The 24,948-nt window shown below is 37.5% G+C and overlaps 1 protein-coding gene across 2 annotated transcripts in view; it reads left to right on the top strand.

The window, feature by feature from the left end:
* The window catches only part of GMDS (GDP-mannose 4,6-dehydratase), a 623,268-nt gene that overhangs the window by 315,157 nt on the left and 283,163 nt on the right, over nucleotides 1–24,948 (top strand). For both annotated transcript variants that reach the window (XM_032861444.1, XM_032861446.1), the window contains one exon: nucleotides 7,336–7,463. In XM_032861444.1, coding sequence (XP_032717335.1) covers nucleotides 7,336–7,463 — 128 coding nt within the window. The remainder of the gene's footprint in view (nucleotides 1–7,335; nucleotides 7,464–24,948) is intronic.

The raw sequence follows: 24,948 nt of genomic DNA, 5'->3' as shown, positions 1-24,948 counted from the left end.
GAACTTTAGATATAAAAAAAAAAAGAAAAAATTATCTTGCCATTTGTGACGACGTTGATGGAACTAGAGGGTATTATGCTTAGCGAAATAAGTCAATCAGAGAAAGACAACTATCATATGATCTCCCTGATATGAGGAAGTAGAGACGCAACGTGGGGGGTTTGGAGGGCAGGAAAAGAATAAATGAAACAAGATGGGATCAGGAGGGTGACAAACAATAAGAGACTCTTAATCTCACAAAAAAAAAACTGAGGGTTGCCGGGCAGAGGCAGGTAGGGAGAGGGTGGTGGGGAGAAGGTATGTGCTATGGTGAGTGCTGTGAAGTGTGTAAACCTGGCAATTCACAGACCTGTACCCCTGGGGCTAATAATACATTATATGTTAATAAAAAAAATTTTTTTAGAAATAAAGAATTAAATGACTGACTTAAAATATTAGAGTGCTGAAGGAAAATTAGATGGATCTAAGGAAGTTACCCAGAACATTGCAGAGAAGGGCAAAGAAATGAAAATTATTAAAAAAAAAAAAAAAAAAGGAAGGATGGAAACAGAGAAAGAAAGGAAGAAAGAAATTAAGACATTGGAAGGTGAAATGAGAAGGTCTAGCATTCCTTTTCCCAAAGGAAATAGAGAAAACAAAACAAAATAGGGTGAAGAAGAACCAATATTGGAAGAAATGATTACTGGGAGATTTCCAGACGTGCTGTAAGAGACACGGATACAGAAGCACTGGGTGTACCATGCAGAAAACCATCTCTGGACACATGGAATTGGAACTCCAGGATATCAAAGACAAAGAGAGAATCTTTAATGGGAGGAAGAAAATGACCTACAAAATACCAAAGATGATTCTACCAAAGAATGACAGAATGGCCTCACACTTACCAGTGGCAAAAAATGGGAACCGGAAGACAGTGGAATAATAACTTCAGCATGCTAAGAGAAAACAATTTGCACCCTGCAGTTGTGTAGTTAGCAAAATTATCTTCCAAATATGAGGCAATTTCTCTACATTAAAGGAACTTCTAGTGAATTCATTTTCAGAAGAAAGGAAATTATACCAGAAGACTCAAGAAAGAATGATGAAAAGGGAAAATGGCAAATACAGGTATATGCACAGAATTTCTAGTCCAAAACTATAAATACAAGTGTATTATTTGAAGAAGAGATCCAGGGAGCTATTCAGATTCACTGAGGCAAACTTAACAGTTAAAATAGAGAGGAAACTTATTTTATCCCTTTAAATCTTTTACAACTGGAGACTCTTTGACTGTTGTGCTCCTGAAAGATACACCACTACCTTAAGATGATATTAAAATAATATAACAATGCTTGATTTGTGTTTTATCATACTTTCTCAAATATTCTAATCCTTGACCCTTATCATGGATTGAGTGGCCCCAGAAAGATATGCCTACTTCCTAATTCTGGGAACTTGTGAATATGACCTTATTTGGAAAAAGGGTCTTTACAGATATAATTAAGAATCTTGAGATGAAGAAATCATCCTGGATTACCAGAGCAGACCTTAAATTCATTGATAAGTATCCTTATAAGAAACAGAAGAGGCAAGACACAGACACACAGAGAAGATGGTGTAAAGATGCAGGCAGAGATTGGAGTGATGCAGCTGTAAGATAAGAATCAAGAATGCCTGGAACCATCAGATACAGAAAGAAGCTAAGGAAGGTTGCTCTCCTAGACCTCCCAGAAGGAACATGGCCCTGTTGACTTGTGGTTTCTAGAACTGTGAGAGAATAAATTTCAGTTGTTTTAAGCCCCCTAGTTTGTAGTAATTTGTTATGGCAGCCACAGGAAATACACACAGTCCCTAATGGTTAAATTTACACTTTTCTCAAAACAAAACAAAAACAAAAACAAACAAAACCCAAACCAAATTCAATTAAAAATTGTAATTAAGTATCTGCTGTAATACAGTGTTGAAGCCGGTTTCTCCAGATATGCCATTTTTTCCCCTTGTTTCTCTTTGAGATGCCATCTAGTTATTTGGAATACAAATGTGTCTTATTTTATTTGGTGTTGACAAGGGGGCAGCTGGCATCCTCAGACCTAATGGTAGACTCTGCACACTGCTAATTTCAGCTGCCGTGTTGCTGGTATAAGCTATTCCCTTGCCTAGTGGCCAAGGAGGTGGTGCTAGCTTCAGGCTTGGCTCTTTTTGGTGTCTGCTGCTGATCAAATTCAGGGGCTTCTCTTTCCAGTAGGCTCCTAGGGTGAGTTAGCCTCACTCTACCCCTCCTTGGCATTATGGACTATAGACCCACTATCTCATCCTACATGTAGTCTGTGGCCTACATGGTCTTACCGCCAAGACTCAACTATGGGGCTTCCTCCCTCACCACCTCGGGCCCATACATCATTGCAGGCCAGGCCTGTTGGGTCTCACAGCACCACACCTGCCCTCTGAGGGAGCTCATGCCCTATTCAGTGTATCATGGTTCAGCTGCTCCAGGTCAGATCCCAGGTGGCATCCTAAGGAGATTTCCCCAGACTCTCCAACATGAAGGAAGGTGAAGGCTCCTCCTCTCAATGATTTCTTAAATATACTTTGCTTGTTATCCCAAGGAGCTGGGTTGGAACACTAAAGACTCACCTCTCCTGCCTCTGCTTGTGTCCTTCTCCACTGCCCAGGATGGCCTGGGAACCCCTTCTGCCACTTCTCCTCTCCCCAAGAACTGCAGCCCACATGCATGCCCATCAGAACCTGGGAGAAACTTTGGATTGTGACCACTTTTGGCTTTTGATACACTAAATTATTTAGAAAATTACTCTTCCATGAAACCTTATTTTAACTATCTTGGTACAGAATCCTATTTTGAATGATAGGGATGAATATTAACTTTCTTTTTGACTATTTGAAGTAGCTCTCATAATTTTTTCCCAGACTTGAGCTAACTGTGGAGAAGGTCACATACAGACAAATGTGAAAAAAAAAGCCTTACTATTTTAAAAGATTGATCACAGTAAACATATTCAAGACAATAAACATTTGTAACTATTTGTAACTAACAGAAATACTTGACAATCATAGAGTGTTCTACAGCCTTTGAACTATAGTATCTTATTAGGTCCTTAGTATGGATTATTTTCCCATTTTATAGGTAAGGAAACTGAAAAGTTAAAATGCTTGTTTAAAATAATAGCACTTATAAAAGGAAGAGAATTACTGTTAACTCACATAGTGTATAACCCTACTTCCAGTGTTCTCTCTTCAACACCATGTCCTTTGCCTCGGCTTGGATATTAAAGCTGAAGCCTATTTCCAGGTCCTAAGATGGTGCTCTAGTCATGTTCTTAGCTCAGAACACTCAGTGCCCACCCAGACCTGTGCTCTGGAGCTTTCCCCTCACTTAAATCCATCTTGGAGACTCAGCTTTGAGCTTAAATAAATAATAGATAATATTTTATCCAGCATATCTTGGCATTTTTTAATGTGGCAGTTTTTCTTGTATGTTATATTGTCAAAATGCAAGTTCTCGTCATTCTGTCAGTGCTAGCAAAACTGGTGATCTCAGTCTTAGAACTAAGATTTGAACTAAAATCCATCTTAATTTATCTTTTTCTTATGGATATACATTTATGTGGCCACTCTTTTTTCTTTGTTAATGAGTTTATATTGAAAAAGTAAACTGCAGCTGGTTTAGGAAATGTTTATTAGTGCTTTCAGTGTGTGAGTCTATACATTTGAAATTGGCTCTTTATTTAGATCTGTTCTCAAGCTCAGAATTTTCAAAAATCAGAGAATTAAGAAACCTAGTCATAAAAGAACTAAGAAACCTGAACTTTTCATTTAGGCTTAATTATAGATACCATTAACATTGTAATGTAATAATTATAATAATGGCTAATATTTATTGAGTACTTCCTAATCATATTACCTAGATTTTCTCACTTAAACATCAGACCTACATGGTAAGTACCTATTATTATCCTTGTTTTACAAATGAGGACTTGATGATCCTAATTCCTTACATTTCAGTAATTTATGTTCTACAGCATTGTTTCACCTGTATTAACATATCCTGTGATTTGACATGGCAAGTATACTGGTAGTTTATAGAGGAGACTGTAACTTCAGAGCTTTTAAATGGTTGGTGCAAAATACTATAACCAGTAGCTAATACAGTTGGTCTTTGGTCACTGGGCTAACTTTTCATTTCTTGGTCTTCTTCCTAGCTAAGGTCTTCTAGTTTAAGGCTCTTAGAAATCAAATGTGCACTTAAAATAATTGCAACAGGTCCATTTATTGATATGTTAATAATATACCACCACTTAAATCTAATCTGAAGAAGGATACCTCCTACATTGCACTGTGACTTAGTAAAAACAGCCACAGGTGGGAAAGCACACACGACAGGCTTGGATCAGGCTCATCTACTGGTCCTGACTGTTGGGCAGTTTTGCTTAGCCTCTGCCTCTCTCTCTGCCCATCTGCACACTTGGGATGGTTGGGCAAAGTTGCCACTAAGTCTCACTCTAATATATAATGATTTTATATAGTTTTCTCCTAAAAACGTCAGTCTTGTGTGATAAGGTATAAAAATGAAGGGAGCAAATTTTTAAAAAAATAATAATTTTAAGCTTCTCCAAAAATTAATTAGTGAAACAAATGGTAGCAATAATGTTTAAAATTAATCTGAAAGTGGAATTTGGAAAACAATTTCATTTACAATAACATCAAAGAGAATAAAGTACTTAGGAACAAATTTAACAGAACAAAAACAAAACTTATTTTCTAGGAACTTCAAAACATTGCTGAAAGAAATTTTGAAAGACCTAAGTAAATGGAAAGACATCCTGTGTTCATAAATTAGAAGACAGGATATGGTTAAGATGATAGTATTCTTCATATTGTCCTACAGATTCAACACAATCCCTATCAAAATCTCGGTTGACTGTTTTGCAGAAATTAAGCAGCTGAACCTAAAAATCATACAGAAATTTGAGGGACTGAGAATAGGTAAAACAGTCTTTAAAAAGAGCAAAGTCCAAAAACACACACTTCCTGATTTAAAACTTACCATAAAGCTAAAGTAATCAAGAATGTGTGATACTCTCATGAGGATAGATATATAGATCAATGGAGCAGCACTTAGCACAGTGCTAAAAGTGAAGGCCATTGTCAGAGGTGTTGAGGTCATGATCATTGCAGGGTTGTGATAAGGAAGTAGAGACAAAGGCCTACTCAGAAGCCCCTGTGCTGTTTTTGCATGTGCCTGGAGCACCGTCCCTATCTCACAGCCTGATGAAACCTCAGGGCAGTCTGCTTCTCTGTGTTTCCTGACCACATCCAGCCATGGAGTTACCAGACTTGACTCTTCCTCTTGCAGATCTGTCATCTAACGTCTGGCAACCCTGATTTATTTGTCTGTCTTACACTTTCTATGCTACTTGAGAGCAGGGGCTGCCGCGTCACTTACAAGTTCCCCAGCTCAGTGCTCTGTGCTTGGTAGGTGCTCAGTTAATACTGTTTGAAAAACTAAACAGTAAGCGTAGAGCCTAGATAGATTGTTTGAACATAGTCACATACTTGCTGAGGACCTCTAAATATTTGCTTCCCAGTAAAGAGAATAATCTGAACCATTTTATATTGGGAGCTTCATCTAATTATATGGCATCACTAATTTATCTAATATATTTGGAATGATAGTTTAGTCCTGTTATTAAAATAGAAGGAAGGACATTGAGAAATCTACATTTAATTATAAATTTAAATTTATTTATTACAAGTCCATAGAGAAAAAAAGATTACTAAGGGTGGCAGATTGAGAAGGATTCCTCTTATTAAATATTTCCTCATTTCAGAAGGCTCTTTTTTGAAGAAGCTCTGTGTTTTATAAACTGCCATGGAAGAAGCAAAGCATACTCTATCAGCTGCTAAGAGAAACTGAAAATTTTAGATTTCCATGGAAATCCCATTGTCATTTTTTTTTTAAAGATTTTATTTATGTATTTGACACACAGAGATCACAAGTAGGCAGAGAGGCAGGCAGAGAGAGAGAGGGGTAAGCAGGCTCCCTGCTGAGCAGAGAGCCCGATGCGGGGCTCTATCTCAGGACTCTGAGATCATGACCTGAGCTGAAGGCAGAGGCTTAACCCACTGAGCCACCTCGGCGCCCCCCATTGTCATTTTTAATGATGGTATTGGTATAGATGTGTACACCAGATTTTTGTAGTAAGTGATCTAGTATCTGTTTGCACTTGCCCTGGGCTGTGTTCTTGCCAAAATTTAGTAAACCTCTTCAGAAAAATTCCCCTTATCCCCGTGCCAGTTTCTCTAGAAGCCAAAAGCTTTCATCATAACTCACCTCCCTGCTTTAATCTGCAAAAGAACAAAGCTAAAGTTATTGAAATGTGATAAATTATGATAGTAATCTATCTAAACTGTATGCAACCATTATTGACTTTATGTGTGCTATTACCTTAAGACTTTGGCATTACCTGGTACTTGTGATAACCTTACCTAGAAACAGAGGCTTGGGTAAAATCATCTCGGAAGTGTCTTTTAACTTTGTTCTTCTCTGTAATCTTTTAAACGTAGACATTTTCATTAAAGACCAAAAAATATAAAACAATTTCACTTCTTTCTTCAATTTATGGTCCCTTTCATCAATTGTTTCAAAATATTTATGCCGAATTCAGGAGACCATTTCTGTACATAGTACTGAAGTGAATTTGGAAGGTGGAATTTCAGTAAGTATGGTATGGGGAAACTTTTGACTTGGAACTATGTCATAATTTATAATTGGATAACTTTGCAGGTTTCTAAAGAAGAATGATCACCACTTATTGGCAACTCAAGTCCGTTTCTTGTTTGTTTCCTTTAAATAGTTATACCCTGTGAGCTAAGTTACTCTCCTCTCCCATTCCCCCATGAGCCCCAAAATAGCTTTATTAATAGGAACATATGCTGTTTATGTTCTTTAAAAAAATCAGGGTGGTCTTAGATGTCCATCTTCCATTCTGGCATTTCCCTTTATACAACCCTTTTGAATTTTCTGTTTAAAAACTGGCATTCCAATAGCTTTTCTTTGGCCTAATGCCTGGGTCACATATAGCAGCAGCAAATTAGGAATGTTAAGACGTCCCCCAAAGAAAAATGTTTGTTATGAAAGTAGAGCTGATGTGACACTTAGAATTAGAACTTCTTAACTTATCTAAATGACAGTTAATGGTCATTTTCTTTTCTTCTTATTTTAAAGAAGGGGGGGATAAGAATGAAAGAAATGCCCAGAGGCTGAGATTGGGTTTGGTTCACCAAACTGTTAAATGTCAAATGTACTATACTGATAAACACCTTTTTATCTCTTTTTAGGAGCTAATTTTGTTACTCGAAAAATTAGCCGGTCAGTGGCTAAGATTTACCTTGGACAACTGGAATGTTTCAGCTTGGGAAATCTGGATGCCAAACGAGATTGGGGCCATGCCAAGGACTATGTAGAGGTAGGAACTGACTCATTATGTTCTTAAAAAGACCTGCATCAGTTGGTGTTTTCAATGCTCGGCCTCTAGTGGAAAAGCATGACCTACAAGAGGTGGTAGCATATAAAATTTTGCTTACGCAGATTTGTTTAAACTCTTACTAATTTCAATTTAAGGCTCCACAGTTCAACTTTACTTATGGATTACACTGAGTGTTCCTTGAATATGGAAACTTCTCACAGTTGTTCTTTTTGTTATTTAAAATGAAGGTATTGGTCATTCATTCGGATGGTGGATGAAAAATGTTTGAATAGTGTTCTTTTCTTTCTAAAGATTCTTTCTCCTTCTCATTTTTTGCACCTTCTCCCTCTTGCCTAAAAAATACATATATATATATATATATATATATATATATATATACATACATATAACTAACTGAAAGAATTTTTAAGTATAAAGGTGCAGTTCTCAGAGCTTCAAGAAATACTACCTAATTTCAATTTATATAATTCAAGACTTTCAGATTTACATTATGCTACTAAGGTACCTCTAAGAGTAATATTCTTATGGAGTTTTTGGTCTCTGGTTATCACCCTACACATTTCTTAAAGTATGACTTTACACATCAATGAATTTTGTTCATTAAAAAGAGAGTTGCTAATAATGATACTGTTGCATAATTCTGGATATAGTTAAAGGGAAATTCAAGTTTTCATTCTTGGGACTTAGATACACATTAATTTTTGGTTTGGGTTAGATATGTTATATGTATAAGCAGTGTGATTTTTTTTAAGCAAATGGTTATATTTTACCTTTCCCTGATCGGTATGCTTTTAAATATCCATGGTGGTTTCTGTGGCCAGACATTTTAAAGGAGCATGTTGGTAACATTGTCTTTTTCCCTGGAGTCTGCTTGTCCTTGTTTAGGTGCTTACAGATTTCCTGTGTTCAGGAAACTATTTCTGTCTTTAATGATTCCTCTCTGGGAAACCGGATCTGGCTTCCTTGTTCATTGATGCGATTCAAAAAGAAACTTGAAAATTTACGAAAGAAAGCAAGCAAGTAGTTTACTTGCTAACACAGAGGTTAGTCTTGACAATGTTATTATTTTTGTTTATAACAATTAAAAATGTTGTAAGCTTGAACACCTAATACAGATTTTATATTATGGACAAAAAATAGCTCTAATTTTAAATTATGAACAGTGTAACATTTAGATCATTTCAATATGTTCTTCTAAGCTATCCTTGCAAAGAGGCATTTATTATATACAGTAGATATTATATATATTTTAAGAACATTACATTAAAAAATATTTAAGGCCATACTTTCAGAAATTCTAAGAAGTAGGAGAAAGGAGATGTTATCAATAGATGCTGGAACTCTCTTTTGTCTAACCTATATGGCCTAACCTACTTAAAAATATGAGGCAGGTTTTATAAAAATGAATACATTATTTTTTCAAAAGTAACATTCTAGCTATCTGCACATACCTTCTTTTCCAAACTCTTGTTCTCTAACTCCAGAACCAAATAGACCAAATTTCATTCTATTTAATTTTTTTTTTTTGTACCAGGGTAAAAAATGAAATTTTTATTAAAACCCAGAAATAGGGGTGCCTGGGTGGCTCAGTCAGTTGAGCATCTGACTCCTGGTTTCTGCTCAGGTCATGGTCTCAGGGTCATGAGATTGATCCCTCATCAGGCTCCACACTCAGTGGGGAGTCTTAGAAATAAATTTTGATAGTGAAACAGCATACCAAATGTTAATAATGCTTATTACTGGTTATGTTTAGTTCCTATTTATGTTTCTGTATTTTTCATATATTTGAAATGAATATAAACTTATTCAATCATTAGAAAAAAATAATGACATTTTAAAAATAGACCGGAAAAAAATGCCCAGCACTATTGAATAAATACATAAGTAATGAGTAAGTCTTTCGTGAGCTCAGTGGAGCTGGAAGAAGGACAGTACTATCATCTCACTCCCAAAATGCCAAGCCTAGCACTCGTCCTGGGTACAGCTCAAACTTCGAAACAAAGGGGCTGCATTTGTTTTCATTTATAATAAAAACATTTTATATACATTTTGGCTCAAAGACTTCAAAAAGGTCTTTCCAAATGCTGTTTTGAAGTTTCCTTGACAGGATGGTGTCAGTACAGTGAGCCCAAGAAGCCAAAACATCCATGCGAAAGTAAAATGTTCTGGCCTTTCAGTAAGAATGTAAAAATTTTCAGATTTTATGGAGAAGCAGACATACAAAATTAAGTCATTCTCACTGGCATTCAAGACCTGATTTGTTCCACAATAGAAGTAGGTTTTGCTATGAAGGATTCCCATGGGGTTCAGACAGTAACACATTATATCTTGATGATAAGGAACATTGTATAGTTCTCATTTATGGGTCCTGAAAGAAGTCTGAATTTCTTGATTTCTTAAAAAAAGTGTCATTATTAAGTAAGAATTCATAGTTTGCTATTGCCATTTTAAGAACTATCACCATCCCTCACTTTTCTAAATGTATTAAAATGAGGTTACTTCACAGACTTATGACTAAAAGTAGATGTTGCCAAAATTAAAGTCAACAAGCGTAAGAATGAAAAAAGAGAAGCATTGTTTGTTTAAAGTATATCTACATCCTGGCACTATAATCAGCTTTAGAATATAGAAGCCTTGGCAAGTACAGATCAAACAAGTCATAAAAGCATCTTATTTACACACATTTAATTACATAATCTTTCTCATTTATACGCAAGCATATTGTACTGGTTAATCTTTAGGTTAAGTGACTTATATTTTGTTACTTATGGGTGAACTTCCACGATGAAGAGTAGAGAGCATTTGACAAAGTGTAGGGATCCTAATTGTATCAGTGATTTGCTTAGGGTTTTATATCTCAGTTTACCCATCTGTGAAAAGGGCATAATAACAACCCTGTAAAAAATTAGCATTAATATGCTATACATTCATGATTAGAATCTACCTCTGTCTTGTAAACATTTGTGCAACAACTTATACAAAGCCATTTCCTGTTGCTGATTCAGGTTCATTAACATCCATTTATAGTCTTGTTTCCTAGATCAAAATGATTTAAAACTTAATTTGAGTGGGTAAGTGATATTTCAACTTGAAGAATATACAAACTGTATTAAACTGTATTGAACTTCAGGATAAAGAAATTTTTTGCAGTTACATATTTTCCAATATTTTATGATAAACTTACAGGATTGTTGAATGAATTTTACCATGAACAGCCATATACCCAGATTCTATAATTAACATCTAATAATTATTGTTAGAGTTTGAAAAAAAAATACTGTTTAAAAACAACTATAGTGCTGATGGGTCAGAGCTCTAAATACTCAGTTTACACAAACAGATTATCAAGAATTTACATTTCTTATGGAATATAGTTAGTTGACAATTCAAACTTATAAAATGTTTTTATCTTCTTACATAATTATATGACACTGTCTCACTCTGTTTTCATGCCTGCTGCTCTCCACATACATTGAAGCAACTCCTTGTATTCATGAGAACACACTGGAGGCTGTTAACCATATCCAAGCAAATTAAGATAGTCAACATTTTACCAGTAGTGCCTGAAAACTGCAAAGTAGAGGACCTCTAACTTCTCTAGGGAGCATTGGTCTTTCCACATATCTTCTGTTCAGTACCTACCATAGTCATGCTTGTAGTTGCTACACATGACAGTCTTTTAATTTGTGTAAAGCCCAGTAAGCCTGCTCAATGCTAAATTGCACAAAGGTAAGCAGATTCTTTATTGTAGGACTGACTTCTCCAAACTTAGGATATGTGAATGCACTGTGGCCTGCTAAGATTAATAAAGTTTTCTCAAATTTATTTAACTTTGCCACCCTTTTAATAAAAAATATATATTAACATCTAGCAGTGCAGGGGTGGAAAATGGCACCATATGTTTAAAATGAATGGTAACAGTTTGGTTAACAAGATCCCAGTGTGATTCCACCTTGATAAAACTAGCTAGAACACAACTATAGCTGGAAAATACTGAAAGGTGAGCTAATTGGCAAGGGCTGGACTAGAAGTATCTTTAAGTTTTTACCACTCATAAGAGGGTCCTTGCTCTTGGGATACATGAATAATCAAGTGACCTAAGTCTGAGCTTTTTCCAAGACTCAGTGAAAAGCCATTTTAAAAATATCATAAGGTTTTAGTGCCAACAACTGACCATACAGTTGCTCTTGAAGAGTTCTCCTGGCCCAAAGGCAATCCAGAGCACATTCAAATTATTAGGGGTGGATTTTTGAGATTCATCAGAATTTTAATATAATGTCTTTTACACATACCTCTTTCTTTTCTCCCTCCCTCCCTTCCTTCTTTCTTTCCTTTCTTCCCCCTCCTTCTCCTCCTTCTTTTTTGGCAGGGATCATAGATTAATTTTTAAAAAGCTAGTTTTAGAAAAAAAATAATAAAAATTGCCAATCAGACACTGAGTATGTGTCAGAAACTTTACCGAGGACTTTACATACATTATCTCCCACGATATATACAACAGTCCTTTATAGATGAAGGAACTGAGGGTTGGAGAGGTCAGGGATGATTTGCCCAAAACCATGGCCAGCAGAGGTGAATGAAGCCCAAACTCCAGCCCAGGCTTGATACATCAGCCATTCTCATAACCATTCACATTGATGTGAGGGGAGCAGCGACATAAGCAGTGGGATCTGGCTCACTTTCCATTTCCCAGAGAGACAAGACATTGCTTCTCTCCCTTTTCTCTTTATGCCATTTATCGTCCAGGGGGAAGAGAAATATCTGGAGGAGAGCATGTGGTGAGGCAGTGATCAGATCTTGCTGAACCCATTATACTGACTATATGAGGCAAAGATGCAGAGGATACATTTGGGGAAAATAGGTAGTTAGGTGTCCTTCCCTAGCTGTCCATTGTCGTCTACATGACTTAACTGTCCTTACAGCTTTCAGTTCTCTGTTGATACCAGAGACCTGGGGAAAGCCAGGGAGCCCCTGGCAGTGGGGGAAGTACACTGTTGCCAGAGCTGGGGAGAATTAACCAGTGTTTCCCCTTCCTTTCTTCCTCATCTGGCAGTCTGCTGCTACCATTTTGCCTCCTGCGTTAATTCACACAAATCTGGAAGAAAAGGATGCCATCTAAACTTTCTTGAGATTTTATTTAAGGTAAAGCTTACTTATTGCAACAATGTCAACAAACTGTTACTTTTTTGTTGTTATTGTTGTTCAGGAGAGTAGCTCAATATCTTGTTGTGTTTCAATTCTCTAAAGTGTTCATGGAGCCAGAATCTTAGGTAAGGCCTCACTTAACAGAAATGCAAAAAGCCATAGTTGCCTCATTTCCACTGGCCAGGTCTTGAGTGATGAGGGATGACATCACAGGAGTGGCCAACCCCCCAAATCCCAGAAACTCTAGGCTCTGTTTAAATTGTTGTCTCAGTGATGAAGAGTACACCAGCAGAATTTCTAAGATGGATTATTCATCTAGTTTTCATCCACAGATAGTTAAGAAACAGGACGTGGATGCATTTTTCGATCATATTTTCAGTTGTATTTTAAGAATTTAAAAATGAGCATCTGACATTAAGTTAGAAAAGTAGTGCTTGGCAAATGTGTATAAGTGCATTTATGTGAAAGAGTGAAAATGAATACGGCATGGAGTTGCATATTCAGTAGATACAGTGCCCGTGGAAATGGATTATGAAACTTCGTGTAAATGCCATTTAAGTTCTAATGGGTAGCAATTAACCACATTAAGGTAGAAGCTTGTACTCCACCCTTTGCTCACTCCCACTGATGCTAAATGTCATCATACCGCTGTGGATCATGAAACGACTGCTTGTACCAAGAAAGTCGCGGTTCTATTCCTGAGAATAGTCTTAGGAAAACAGTAAAAAAGCCTCCTGTTACTTAGATTACCACACTCATTTACTTACGTCTAAAGTGTACCGTTGAGGTTCGGGAGCTTTCCCCTTCCACCCCCGGAGGGGCCTGCCCATCGCTGTGTGCTGTCCCCAGTCCTGGCTGAGCTGCACTTCCTCACACTCTCCTCTGTCCTTCCTGCTTCTCTCTGCCGTCTCTCCTTTCCCTGGTGCCGCCCACTTCACACCTGCTTCTGCCCACAAATGAAAACTGGCTATTTAACTTTAATAACAAGCCTATTCATGTGATATAGACGTAATTGCCTCTTATAAACTATGACATCACCTAACTTTAGTGATGATTTTGCCTGTAGAAGGTCTATATCTTTAATATTAAATGCTTCATTTTTACATTAGTGCTCTTGGAAAGGACAGAGGGATTTGCAAGTATTTACTACTTTAATGTGTCCCATGCCCCAAAACGCCCATAAATTACTGTCTCTCTCATACAACACATTCCTCTACACACACACACAGAGTCAAAACCCTCATTTTTACATTCATTCTCAAGTACTATTTGGTTTTATCTTACTTACCTGCTTTTTTACAGGAAATCATTTATTAAAATTATGTGTTTTGTCCTCACAGAGCCCGGGCCTATGGCCCTTTTCTGTGACTTTCTCAGACCACTTAAAGGGGCTTTTGCTGCCCTCAGGAGCCTATGCTCCAGGTTCCCAGCTTAGCCTTATGGGACCCTTTAATACAAGCATGTTAATTTTACCTTTACATCCAAAGCCACAAAGCAAAAAACCTCTTCCAAATAGAATGTTCTGTAAGGTGAAGACATGCATTTTATTTTCTGCTTTTGTGTATCATGCTAGAAAACATCTCTGCTTATTTTCTGTGATAGAACCATAGCAGTGAAGTCTCAAAGATTCTCCTTATCTTTTCTCTCTAGGTAAGGCAAAAATTTTGATCTTCTCTTGAGTGTTACATCATTTGCATTTGTCAGTTATTTCTTTTTCTACCTACTGAGTTGAGGAAAGCTGATAGCTGATGGCTTTGTAGAGCAATTTGATCTGAACGCAGGGGCAGTCTCTGTGCTGGAGACCTCGATTTGTCCCGTGGACTCTTCACCCAGGGCGGCAATTGTAAGACCAAGAGGCATATACACCTTTTTGGGAATAGATGTTGTGCAGGAATGGAGTGTCTGCCACTTTGACTTGCCAGTTAAATAGCTTTAAAGTAGGTGATTGACTTTGTTCTAAATTCTTTACTCTGTGCCTTATGATGATTCAAGAATATTCAAAAGCCACCACCATCCTCTTGGGGTCACATTTCCAATGTAGCTTTTACAGTTGTTCCAGAAACTGGAGGTACTACACATGTAAGCTAAATATGCTCCAAATGAACAAATTTGGGATACCATTATGTGAGATCCCGTTTTCATTTTAGAAAAGATAGACTGGGGCTTCCACCAAACCTAGTTAATTTACAAGTATAGTTTTATAAAAGCAGTATTACTTAGAGGCAAAATTGAGAAACCCTTGCAAAACTGCCATTGCTTTGTGTCTCCCATGGAAATTATTAGTCAAGCTCCTAAAGAGATAGAATTACTCCTTAGTATAGCTTCCCAGCTTTCTCTCAAAGTCAAGTAAAATATTTGAGATCACTTCTGCTATTTTTTTCCTCATATTATGAAAAGATTGGGTTAACTCATTACTTTTCATTACTTCCTGAAGAATCCAAGTAGATTGAGATCTCTGAGAATCAAACCATTCCTCTACAAACATAGGATATGATGTGGTTAGTTGTCTAGTATCAGTCTCTCTCAAGGAAGCTCCTTGAAGGCAGGAAGTGGATATTATTTCTCATTATTGTAATTGCCTCCCAACATGCTTGGTATAGAGTAGCAGATTCCCAATAAATACTCTCTCTATTTGACCATTTCTTTATACAATTTATAAAAATGAATATATATGAAATGTCTTTTATTCCTCTCATTATTAAAGGATTATTTTCTAAACTTGGCAGAAGATATTCCCTACTGAATATTACCACATTTAGGTTTCAATTGTGATTGATTTACTTGATTCCAGGAAGTAATGTTTTCAAGCAGTTTTCTCTCTTGTTGCTTACAGACCGTAAAGGAAAACTCAATAGTGCCCATATGTTCTCATACTGTGGTAGGTTTCCCAATTATCTGCAGCTTCTACTATCATTAGACTCTATTCCTATTTGTAAAAGAAAGATAGACATATGAGCAGATGGAAAAAGTAGAATGAAAGAATGATTTACCAAACAGAATTTTAATAATCACGAAAGTGGAATTAGCTTACAAGATCAAGTGCCCCTCAGTATGACTGGTAACGCTGACATCTCATTCAGAAACCTCTTTACTTGTGTGGTCCTCACTGTATTTCTTCTCAGTTTTCCTGACTCTCATTTGACAGAGGATTCTTCTAGATAAAGCAGGATTTCCATCACAGATTCTATTGTTTTGGAAAACTTTCACTCTTCCATTCCTGTCCCTCCTCCCAGTCTGCTGTATCCCCTCACCCCAAAACACACACACACACACACACACACACACACACACACACAGCAGGTCACTTTCTAATAATAGGACTTTTTTTTTTTTAAAGATTATTTACTTATTTGACAGACAGAGATCCCAAGCAGGCAGAGAGGCAGGAAGAGAGAGAGAGGGAGAAGCAGGCTCCCCGCCAAGCAGAGAGCCCGATGCGGGGCTTGATCCCAGAACCCGGGATCACGACCTGAGCCAAAGGCAGAGCCTTTAACCCACTGAGCCACCCAGGCGCCCTAGGACTTTGTTTTTAAATACATGTAAAAGTTAAAGATTCCTATATGGAGTTCCAACATGGCAGCTGTAGAAAACCTAGATAAACTGTGCAGCGAGCAGAAAAGAAAAGTATTCCACAGGATCTTTTTGGGTTTTCTGAGTGTGTAATTTCATTTCCTCCCCTGGCCGCATAGATCCCTGTTCCCAGGTCCATCCTCCAGCTTCTGACTCATGAAGAAGTGGAGTGGTGTGCTTCCGCCCCAGGGGCAATGGTGTGTGGGTTGCCTGGGTGGAGCGTGGAGGAGGCAGGTTGCATTCCAGGAAGGTGACCGAGGCCCTTGCCTCTTGGCCATTCTGTCACCATGTCCACACAATACAAATACTCATCCTGGGTGTGGCCCTGGCTTCTCTCTCCTTGCAAAGATCAAAATCCCAGAGGCTTCATGGTTTCATATGTTTTTTCTTATAGTATCTCCTTTAGGTCAAGAATTACGTGCTGATTTTCATTGGATCTTAAATTTCAGGTTTAAAAACAAAATACAAAGAGCTTTCACCAGACTTTTTTTTAACCCCCTGAAGGTTATCTTCTTGTATTTGTGTAGTGCTTTATCATTTACATCTTTGGATTTGATTCTGCCAACAAATCTTAGTGACTAGGAGAGCAGGAATTATTATTTGCATTTTCCATATGAAAAAGCTGGCTTTGAAAAGAGGTGCCCTGGCCTCGTATTGAACCATGGGTTCCAGCCCTGGCCCCACTGGCTCTTCAGCACAGCCCCTTTGAGTGAAACAGCGCAATGTTTCTGGGTTGATTCTTGGTATATTGAGTCATTCTTGTGAGATTTTTAAAGCCATTTTTTCACTAACTTCAAAATTTGACCTTGTAACAAGTATTACCCCACTAGGAATTACAAACGAACTTGAGTTTTTACTACCAGCCTTCTACCCATTCTGTGAAACAAAGAGTGCAAATAAGAGAAATTGAGTTAGAAAGAAACTCTAAAACATATGAAGAACCAAAAATTAAAGGGCCAGGTCATATATTCTAATTGGGAGACTTCCTCTGCAATGAGTGTTGGCTTAATAGTTGTACAATCATATAATTTGAAGAAGATATCAACTCTGTACAGGAAATACAGGTTTAACAGAAATCATTTCATTTGATCCTTATCTTAAAAAAAAACTGAAAAAGTTTGAAGAAATGTCATAGGTGGTTTAAATTCCATTGCCTTTTGTCAGTGGCAGCTGAAAGCTTCATTGTAGTTAACTATCTGCTAGAGCCTTTGAGAAACCAAAGCATCATTGACTGGCTGGGCCAAATGAATCATCTATTAAAATTATCCCTAATGAATTACTGGCTTGCTTGTTTAATTGCGCGTGATATAGGGCTCCGGGATGTTAGAAGTCTAGTGAGACTCAAAGAAATTGTGTTGGCTTTTAAGCATGTCAGTAGGATCTTTTCTAACTCACGGTGCCCTGATATTCCCTTCCTCCCCTTCCTTCTCCTTCCTTCATCCCTTCCCTCTGCACCAACTCCTCCTTTTCTCCTCCTTCCTGTCCCTCTCCTCTCCATCCTACCGCCCCTGCCTCCATCTCACACATGCTGTCTCTGGCTGTCTCTTTCTCTGTGTGGGTGGGGTAAGGTGGTATCAAAGACTCTTATTACAGAGCATCTTTCATTAAACAGGGACTCCTTGCGACTTTGTGCTCATCAGGTGAGGGGGTTGTGAGAGGCCTAAGTAGATGGAGATGGTTTCGGAAATGTACAAAAATTTTCCTTCTTGATTTAGTGCAAATACAAAGCCATCCAGAGACTGCAAAATGTGACTTCCCAAACATGCTTCAAATATTTCAATGGCCAGTGCACTGGGGCTTCTCCTTCGTTGTGCACCTTCACATGGTGTCTTTCTCATGCAGAGTTCGGATTTCCACGTTTGTATCCCTTTGACTGATGTGTTAGGTGGAGGGTCCTTGGTTAGCAAAGCCCCTCATTTTCAGGGTTTTGAGTATTAACCACCCGGCTTTGCTCAATGAAACCTTTCTTTAAAGCGTGATTAACTACTCTGGTACGCCCTCTTCTACTTGATGTGCCCTCAGCGCTGTGTAAACAGCATTATATTGTGACTAGGTGGCTAGTGGGCTTCCTCTCATTTTCCTGCAGCTGTGTTTTCCATATAGAATAGAGTAGCAAAAACATCGTGATCATGAAAACCTACATTACATGAAAACCATGATTATCACATGAGTTTTTATGGTATCATGCTGATATTTTGCTGATATCACACCAGCAAGAATTTTAAGATCTTCGGGTATAGCTTACTTTCCAGCTTTGTAGCATGTTTGAAAGGTGGTTAACCAGACTGCTCATTTCTTCTCAAAATTCTGCTCTAGTTTGGGGATCACTCTGAGCTGCCTCCTTTTGTTTACTCTCTTCCCCAGCCACTTAACCACAAGGATTGACCATTTTCCCTGTAGTCCTGTCACCCTTTATTCAGAGCCCTCTGAGTCCCTGCTGCCAGAGCCCTTATCCCAAATAGGCTGGGCAGCCTTCTTACACACAGAGCTCTCGATGTCTGGTCACTGTGCTGACCTTCTTTTGTAGCTCACAGTGCTCTTCAGAGCATCTGAAACATAGGATGTGCTTGGTGTGTTTTTATGGAATGAATGAATACCCGAGAAGGAATAGACCTAAAACCAGATTGGCTTCATTGGTTCATTTAATTTAAAAACTTAAACAATTTGATATATCTTCTGATCCCGTGCCTTCATCTAATAGGTGAAGCAATTCATTATTCAGAAATACTCACTGACTTGAGATAAAACAACTGGTTCAGGGGCACCTGGGTGGCCCAGTTGGTTAAGTGTCTGCCTTTGGGACAGGTCATGATCCCAGGGTCCCGAGATCAACTCCCTGCCAAGCAAGGGGCCTGTCTGTCCCTCTGCCTGCCACTCCCCTGATTGTGTGTGCTCACTCTCTCTCTTTCTTTCTGAGAAATAAGTAAATAAATAACAAAACACAGCTGGTTCAGAGTGTGAACATAACTGCAGTCTTTTGTGGTCACGTCCATCAGTCAGATCACATGACCAATGAAATGGCTGTAGGATGCATTTTGTCATAGCTGTGGAGACTCATCATCTAGGTGGTTCCTGCATCAGTTAGGGATTACACTCAGTCACAAGTGACAGCTTACTAGGAGTTACTTTGCTCACCATGAAAAGTCCAGAGGCAGGTGCAAGCCACTGCACAATTCATAGATGCGAGGGCCAAATCTCTGGTCATTCTTTCTCTCATGACTCCAGGGTGGCAACAGTCCCAGCTGTCCTCTGCAAATCCCCTAAGGACTGTGTCAAGGAAGAGAAAGCTGCAGATCTCTGGGGGACCAGCTCTAGTATTCTGTTAGAGCCGTGGCCCATGGCCACCCTGCTTGGTAAGGGAGATCATGATGCCACGGTTTTAGTCTCTCAGCCTCTTTTTCTGGTCAAAGAAGAAAAGAGACCGGGTGCTGCAGGAGACACTTACCTTTGTCCCATTGTGCATTTGCAAATGGTATAGTTCTGCACAGGCCATGGTGAGCGAGGGACAGGGAACCTGCAGCACGACACTCTTCTCCTGGCCTCACCCCCGAGGCATGTGTTGAGTGCTGTACTACAGTTGACCTTCATGTGATTGTGAACAACCACATTAAACTGGATGTTCAAGAAGCCAGAGTTAGACTGTAGTTACTTTAGACTCTGTATCTAAAGGTTTATTTTTTTAATCATTTTTGTGATAATTCATAGGTGCTCAGTCTAACCCAAATCATACGCTATTGACTTCCAAAATTTTGCAACAGTGCCTGTTTAAAGATTGCTGGTAGCTTTTCTCCCCATCAAGAAAACCATTCAGATCTATGGTATAGATCTGCTGTGTTTTCCTTCCTTCCCCCACCCCTCAACATCCATTTACTGGTATGGATGGGAACATAATGCAAAACTGTGCTTGTCTTATTTACATAAATCTCCCTGTTAGCTTTCCGTTTTACCATATCTACATTTTTGAGTTTGACCTATTAGTGCTTTTTTGGTTTTATAAAGAAAAAAAGTGCTTCCCTCAGCAGAACCATCTGGCTTCGTTTCCTGTTCCTCAGCAACTCTATGTGTATTCTAACAAGGCCAGCCCTGTGGTTTTCCGAGTGGTGCTGTTACACTGGTGGTCTTAGAATTCAACAGGAGTGATGGAAAAGTTACACTATGGGCTTCTTTCAAGTCTAAAGTTTCCAAGGTGGAAAAAAAATGCATATTATTGTCATTTTGACATAGCATTATTTTTTTTCTGCGACTAAAATACGGTCTTTTGAAAAGAATTACACCATTCTATTCTTTGAAGAAGAAAATGCTTATAAAATGTCTTTTAGATAATGGGCTACCAAACTCACATGCCAGCAAGCTAAGGTGACTGAAAATATAATTGAGACATGCTTACAATATGCAAGTTTTCTTAAGAGTCAGTGAACGGTAACTAGGTTTTTTTTTTTCCCCTTAAATTAAGTTGTAATTAACATGTAACATTACAGTTGACCCTGAAGCAACATAGGTTGGAACTATGTGCATTCACTTTTACAGAGATCTTTTAAAAAATAAATATAGTACAGCATTGTAAATGTATTTTCCTTATGATTTTCTTAATAACATTTTCTTTTCTCTCACTTTATTGTAAGAATGCAATATATAATAGACAAAATATGTATTAATCAACTGTATATGTTACCAGTAAGGCTTCTAGTTAACAGTAAGCTGTCAGTAGTTAAGTTTTGGGTGTGTCAGAGTTATACATGAATCTTTGTGCAAGGGTGTCGATGCCCCTAACCCCTGCACTGTTCAAGGGTCCATTGTATAATAGAGTCAGGTATACAGCATAATTTTTCAATATTTATATATGTTGCAAATTGATCATGACAGTGAGTCTAATTTAGTTAACATCCATTACCATATATAGTTACTTTTTTTTTCTTTTGGTGAGGACTTTAAGACAAACTCTTTTAGCAACTTTGAAATATACAATATAGTGTTAAAACTATAATCACCATACTATAACTTACATCTCATTACTTACTTGTAAGTAAGTTATAATGAAACTTTATAATGGAACATTTTGATCACCTTTACCCATTTCACCAGCTGCCAAGCCCTGCCTCTGGCAACTGCCAATCTCTTATCTCTATCTATGAACTCAGTTTTTTGTTTGTTTGTTTTTGTTTTTGTTTAGATTCCACATGTAAGTGAAATCATACAGTATTTGTCTTTCTCTTTCTGACTTATTTCACTTAGCATTGTGCCCTCAAGGTCTATTTACGTTGTCACAAATGGCAAGATTTCCTTCTTTTTTTATGGCTAATTAATATTTATGTGTGTGTTTTTGTAAAATAGCTAGTTTTCTTAAAGGATCAAATTAATAATAACAGTAAGCCAATTTTGTAAGTGAAGGATTCTCTCTACTCTCTATTTTGTGTGACCAAAGGGATGATAAATTTGCTTTTGATAGGAGATTTGTAATGCTGCTTTGGCCTTTTAGTGCACTCAGAGATCATCTGGGAATTGGATATATTCCCACAGAGTATGTGTATAAGAAGGTGAAACTCTGTATTTTTATGTTGTAACATTCCAAAGATTTTGAAAAATTTCTCACCATATATGCCCTTATTTTCTCTTTTCTGAAATGCTGCTTTTTAATGTAATGTGGAATCAAAAGGTTTTTATTTGTATATGTGGCTACCTGACTACCTTCCTTCTTTCCTTCCTTTCTTCCATCCATCCATCCACCCATCCATCCGTCGATATTACATGGAACTCAGATACATAAGCTCTAGAGAGAAGAAGACCCTCCTGGTATTTCTCTCTCTCTCTCTCTTTCTTTTTAAAGTAGGTATCATGTTAAAAAAAAATAGGTATCATGTTCATCAAGCAATAGACATTACATTTGGGGACAAATTTTACTACATAAGATAATAAAGTACTTAACCTAATGCCTACACAGAGCAGACTAAAAAAAAAAAAAAAAAAAAAAAAAAAAAAAAAGCCCTCTCCAAAATACTTAATTTTTTGGTGATTAGGGATGGTAAATGCTAAAAGTATAGGTCTATGAAATCTGATTCTTCCATGAAGTTTAAAAACTGCGAGCTCAGACTTACTATTTTTTATGATCGGGGACACTCTGCACCAGAGAATTCAACTATTTGTAGTGTTTTTCCTCCTATGTTAGTCTTTGTCCCTCCAAGAACTTGTTTAGCCTTAATGCTGCTTGACAGTGTACAAAGTTGAAGGGAATGCTCATTTTTAATTTTAAGAGGAAGAGAAAAAGTTAAAAATTGAGGCTCATAAAAGTTAATGAGGAACATTTAAATCCTTTAATGGTTCAATTTATGTTGCAAGTCAGAATGGTTAATGCTATTATTGTATACATGTGGCAACATCCTTTCTCTGCTATAATTCTTTTCCCTTGAAAATGAGCCAATGCGACATGGAAGGCCTATCGTACTCTTGTGATTTTTGTTCATTCTTTTGACAAACTGCACATTTTTTTTAAATGGAAGAAAGAACAGGGAAAAGGAAATTAAAATGTAGAATTCTGCATTTGGGTTTTTTTTTCCTTTTTTTTTTGCCATTTTTCCCTTATTTCACAGATTACTGAATAAAACATAGTTATCAGTGGAGTGACCATTTCTAACTGTCTCTTTGTGCTTAAAAATTTATTTTGGGATGGGAAACATTCCCCAAACCCAGAGGGTACACTTAATATGCCAGTTTTCATTTGAGAAGAATTACTTTTCAGTTGTAGGTGTTTTGGGATGTAGCCTGACTCAACATCCAGTATTAATGGTCCAAAGATAGAACAGCTGAACTTTCTGACTGGCCTTCTTTGGGGGACATTAGCATGTCCCTGGAGACAGTTTCCCTAGCTCTGGTTACTCGAATCAGTATGTAGAGAAAGCTTGTTACTTTTAGAAACATTACTCTTGGATGACTCTGTCTATTACTCAGATCAAATATATGGTATGTATTGCTGTTTTCTTTATGTTAGAAATGAACTAGATCCTCACTGTATCCCCGACTGCAGAGGCCAGACTATGGGAACCTATCCCATATCAGACCACTTTGAAAGAGGTACTTTAGTAACTAGGATGAATAAATAAGCCAGACCATCTTCATGCAGAAATCATTGCAGCAGTCACAAATGTTGTAGAACAATTTTAAGTGATGGTTAATGCAGTGAACTTTTTGTGATGAAGTTAAATGCCCTTTCTCCCGAGTTAGCTGTGATTTTTCCTAAAGCACAAAACCAACTTTTCAGTAGCAATTTTTAAGAGTTAATACTCAACTCACCCAGGGAAATTCTTCTGTCATATGTTTCCTAGAGGGCACTAACCTCATGAGCTAGTTTTATTAGAACAAAATATATGTTTGTGGAACTTCTCTCCAAATAGAGCATGAAATCTGGCTTGTCTTGAGAGTATCTTGTGGTGAAGTTGAAGGTATAGCCTGACATAAAAAGGCCATGTGCCTCCTGCTGTCTCAGGTTCTCAGGCTCTGCTGCTTGCTGCCCACTAGGCTGTGGAGCTTCAAGCAAATCAATTTATCATCCTATCCTGTATCTTAACTTTCTCCTCTTCAGAGTGAGGGAGCTAGCGTCCTACATAGTGTAAGAGTCATAATCTGAGAATACGATTCTAGTTTAATAAACACGTTTCCATAAAAGGCTTATTTACCATCTAGTATAAAATGTGGGGTTTTTTTTTCAGTGATGCAGAGTATGCTTTCATGTTTTGACCCTGAAAAATTCCTCACTGATGCAAATCATTTATACAGCCCAATCTCATCTTTTTTACCCCAATTTTCCTCACTTATTCTGAAGTAATTTAAGCTAACATTTATTTGTTTTTCCTTATCAAGCTAAAAAATTCTATAGAACATTACTATCCAATAGAAATATTCAAGCTACACATACAAACCATTTAATTTTATATGATTTTAAATTTCCTAGTAGCCACATTTAAAAAAAAGTAAAATGAACCAGGTGAAATTAATTTTAATACTATATTTTATTTAACCAAATTTATATATCCAACATGTTGTTTAAATGTATAAAAAATATAAAATATTATAAAAACATTTTATATTCTTTGTTTTTTGTTTGTTACTAAGTTTTTACAATTTATGTAACAATGTATTTTATACTTCACAGCCAATCTCAACTTGGATTAGCCACATTCCAGTCACATTTCCAAACTAGCTCCTACTGTAGTGAACAACAATGCAGTCAAATTCTGTATATTTTTAGATATACAAATTCTGTAGATTTGTAGATCTTTATGTACAGAGTTGCATGTTTTAAAACCAGCAGTCATACATACAGTTAATGGAATCCTGGAGAAGTACATCAGTGAGAAAATGGATTCATCTGTGGATGGTTGTATGATGCCATGTTTTAGATAAGCAAGTTGTCATTTTTCTCTGTAGTGGTATGTGACTTGATGTTGGTGGCCTTTGTCCCACTAGTAACGGATACGGACCACAGCCTGGCAGTCCCTTCACATTCAAAAGAGCAGGCAGACTTTCTTCCCAGTTTTTTCCCAGTGTGAGAGTTTTCATGGAGGTTTTGGAGGTTTTGATAGCCAGCACCATGCTCAAGTGGATATTGTCAGAGGTCTGGAATACGGATTACCCTTGGGGAAAAGCAGTCACACAAGAATCACTGTGATTCAGTGGATACCAGTTAAAGAAAGCAGATTAAGCCTTAGGGCAAGATCCTTTTGCAATCCAGAGAATCCCAGAATTTTTAAAGTAAAGG

The sequence above is a fragment of the Lontra canadensis genome, unplaced genomic scaffold (genome assembly GCF_010015895.1).
Source record: "Lontra canadensis isolate GAN:19392208 unplaced genomic scaffold, GSC_riverotter_1.0 scaffold21, whole genome shotgun sequence".
Classification (NCBI taxonomy): domain Eukaryota; kingdom Metazoa; phylum Chordata; class Mammalia; order Carnivora; family Mustelidae; genus Lontra; species Lontra canadensis.
Note: the sequence above shows the minus strand (reverse complement) of the source record. Positions and strands in the feature narration are given on the sequence as shown.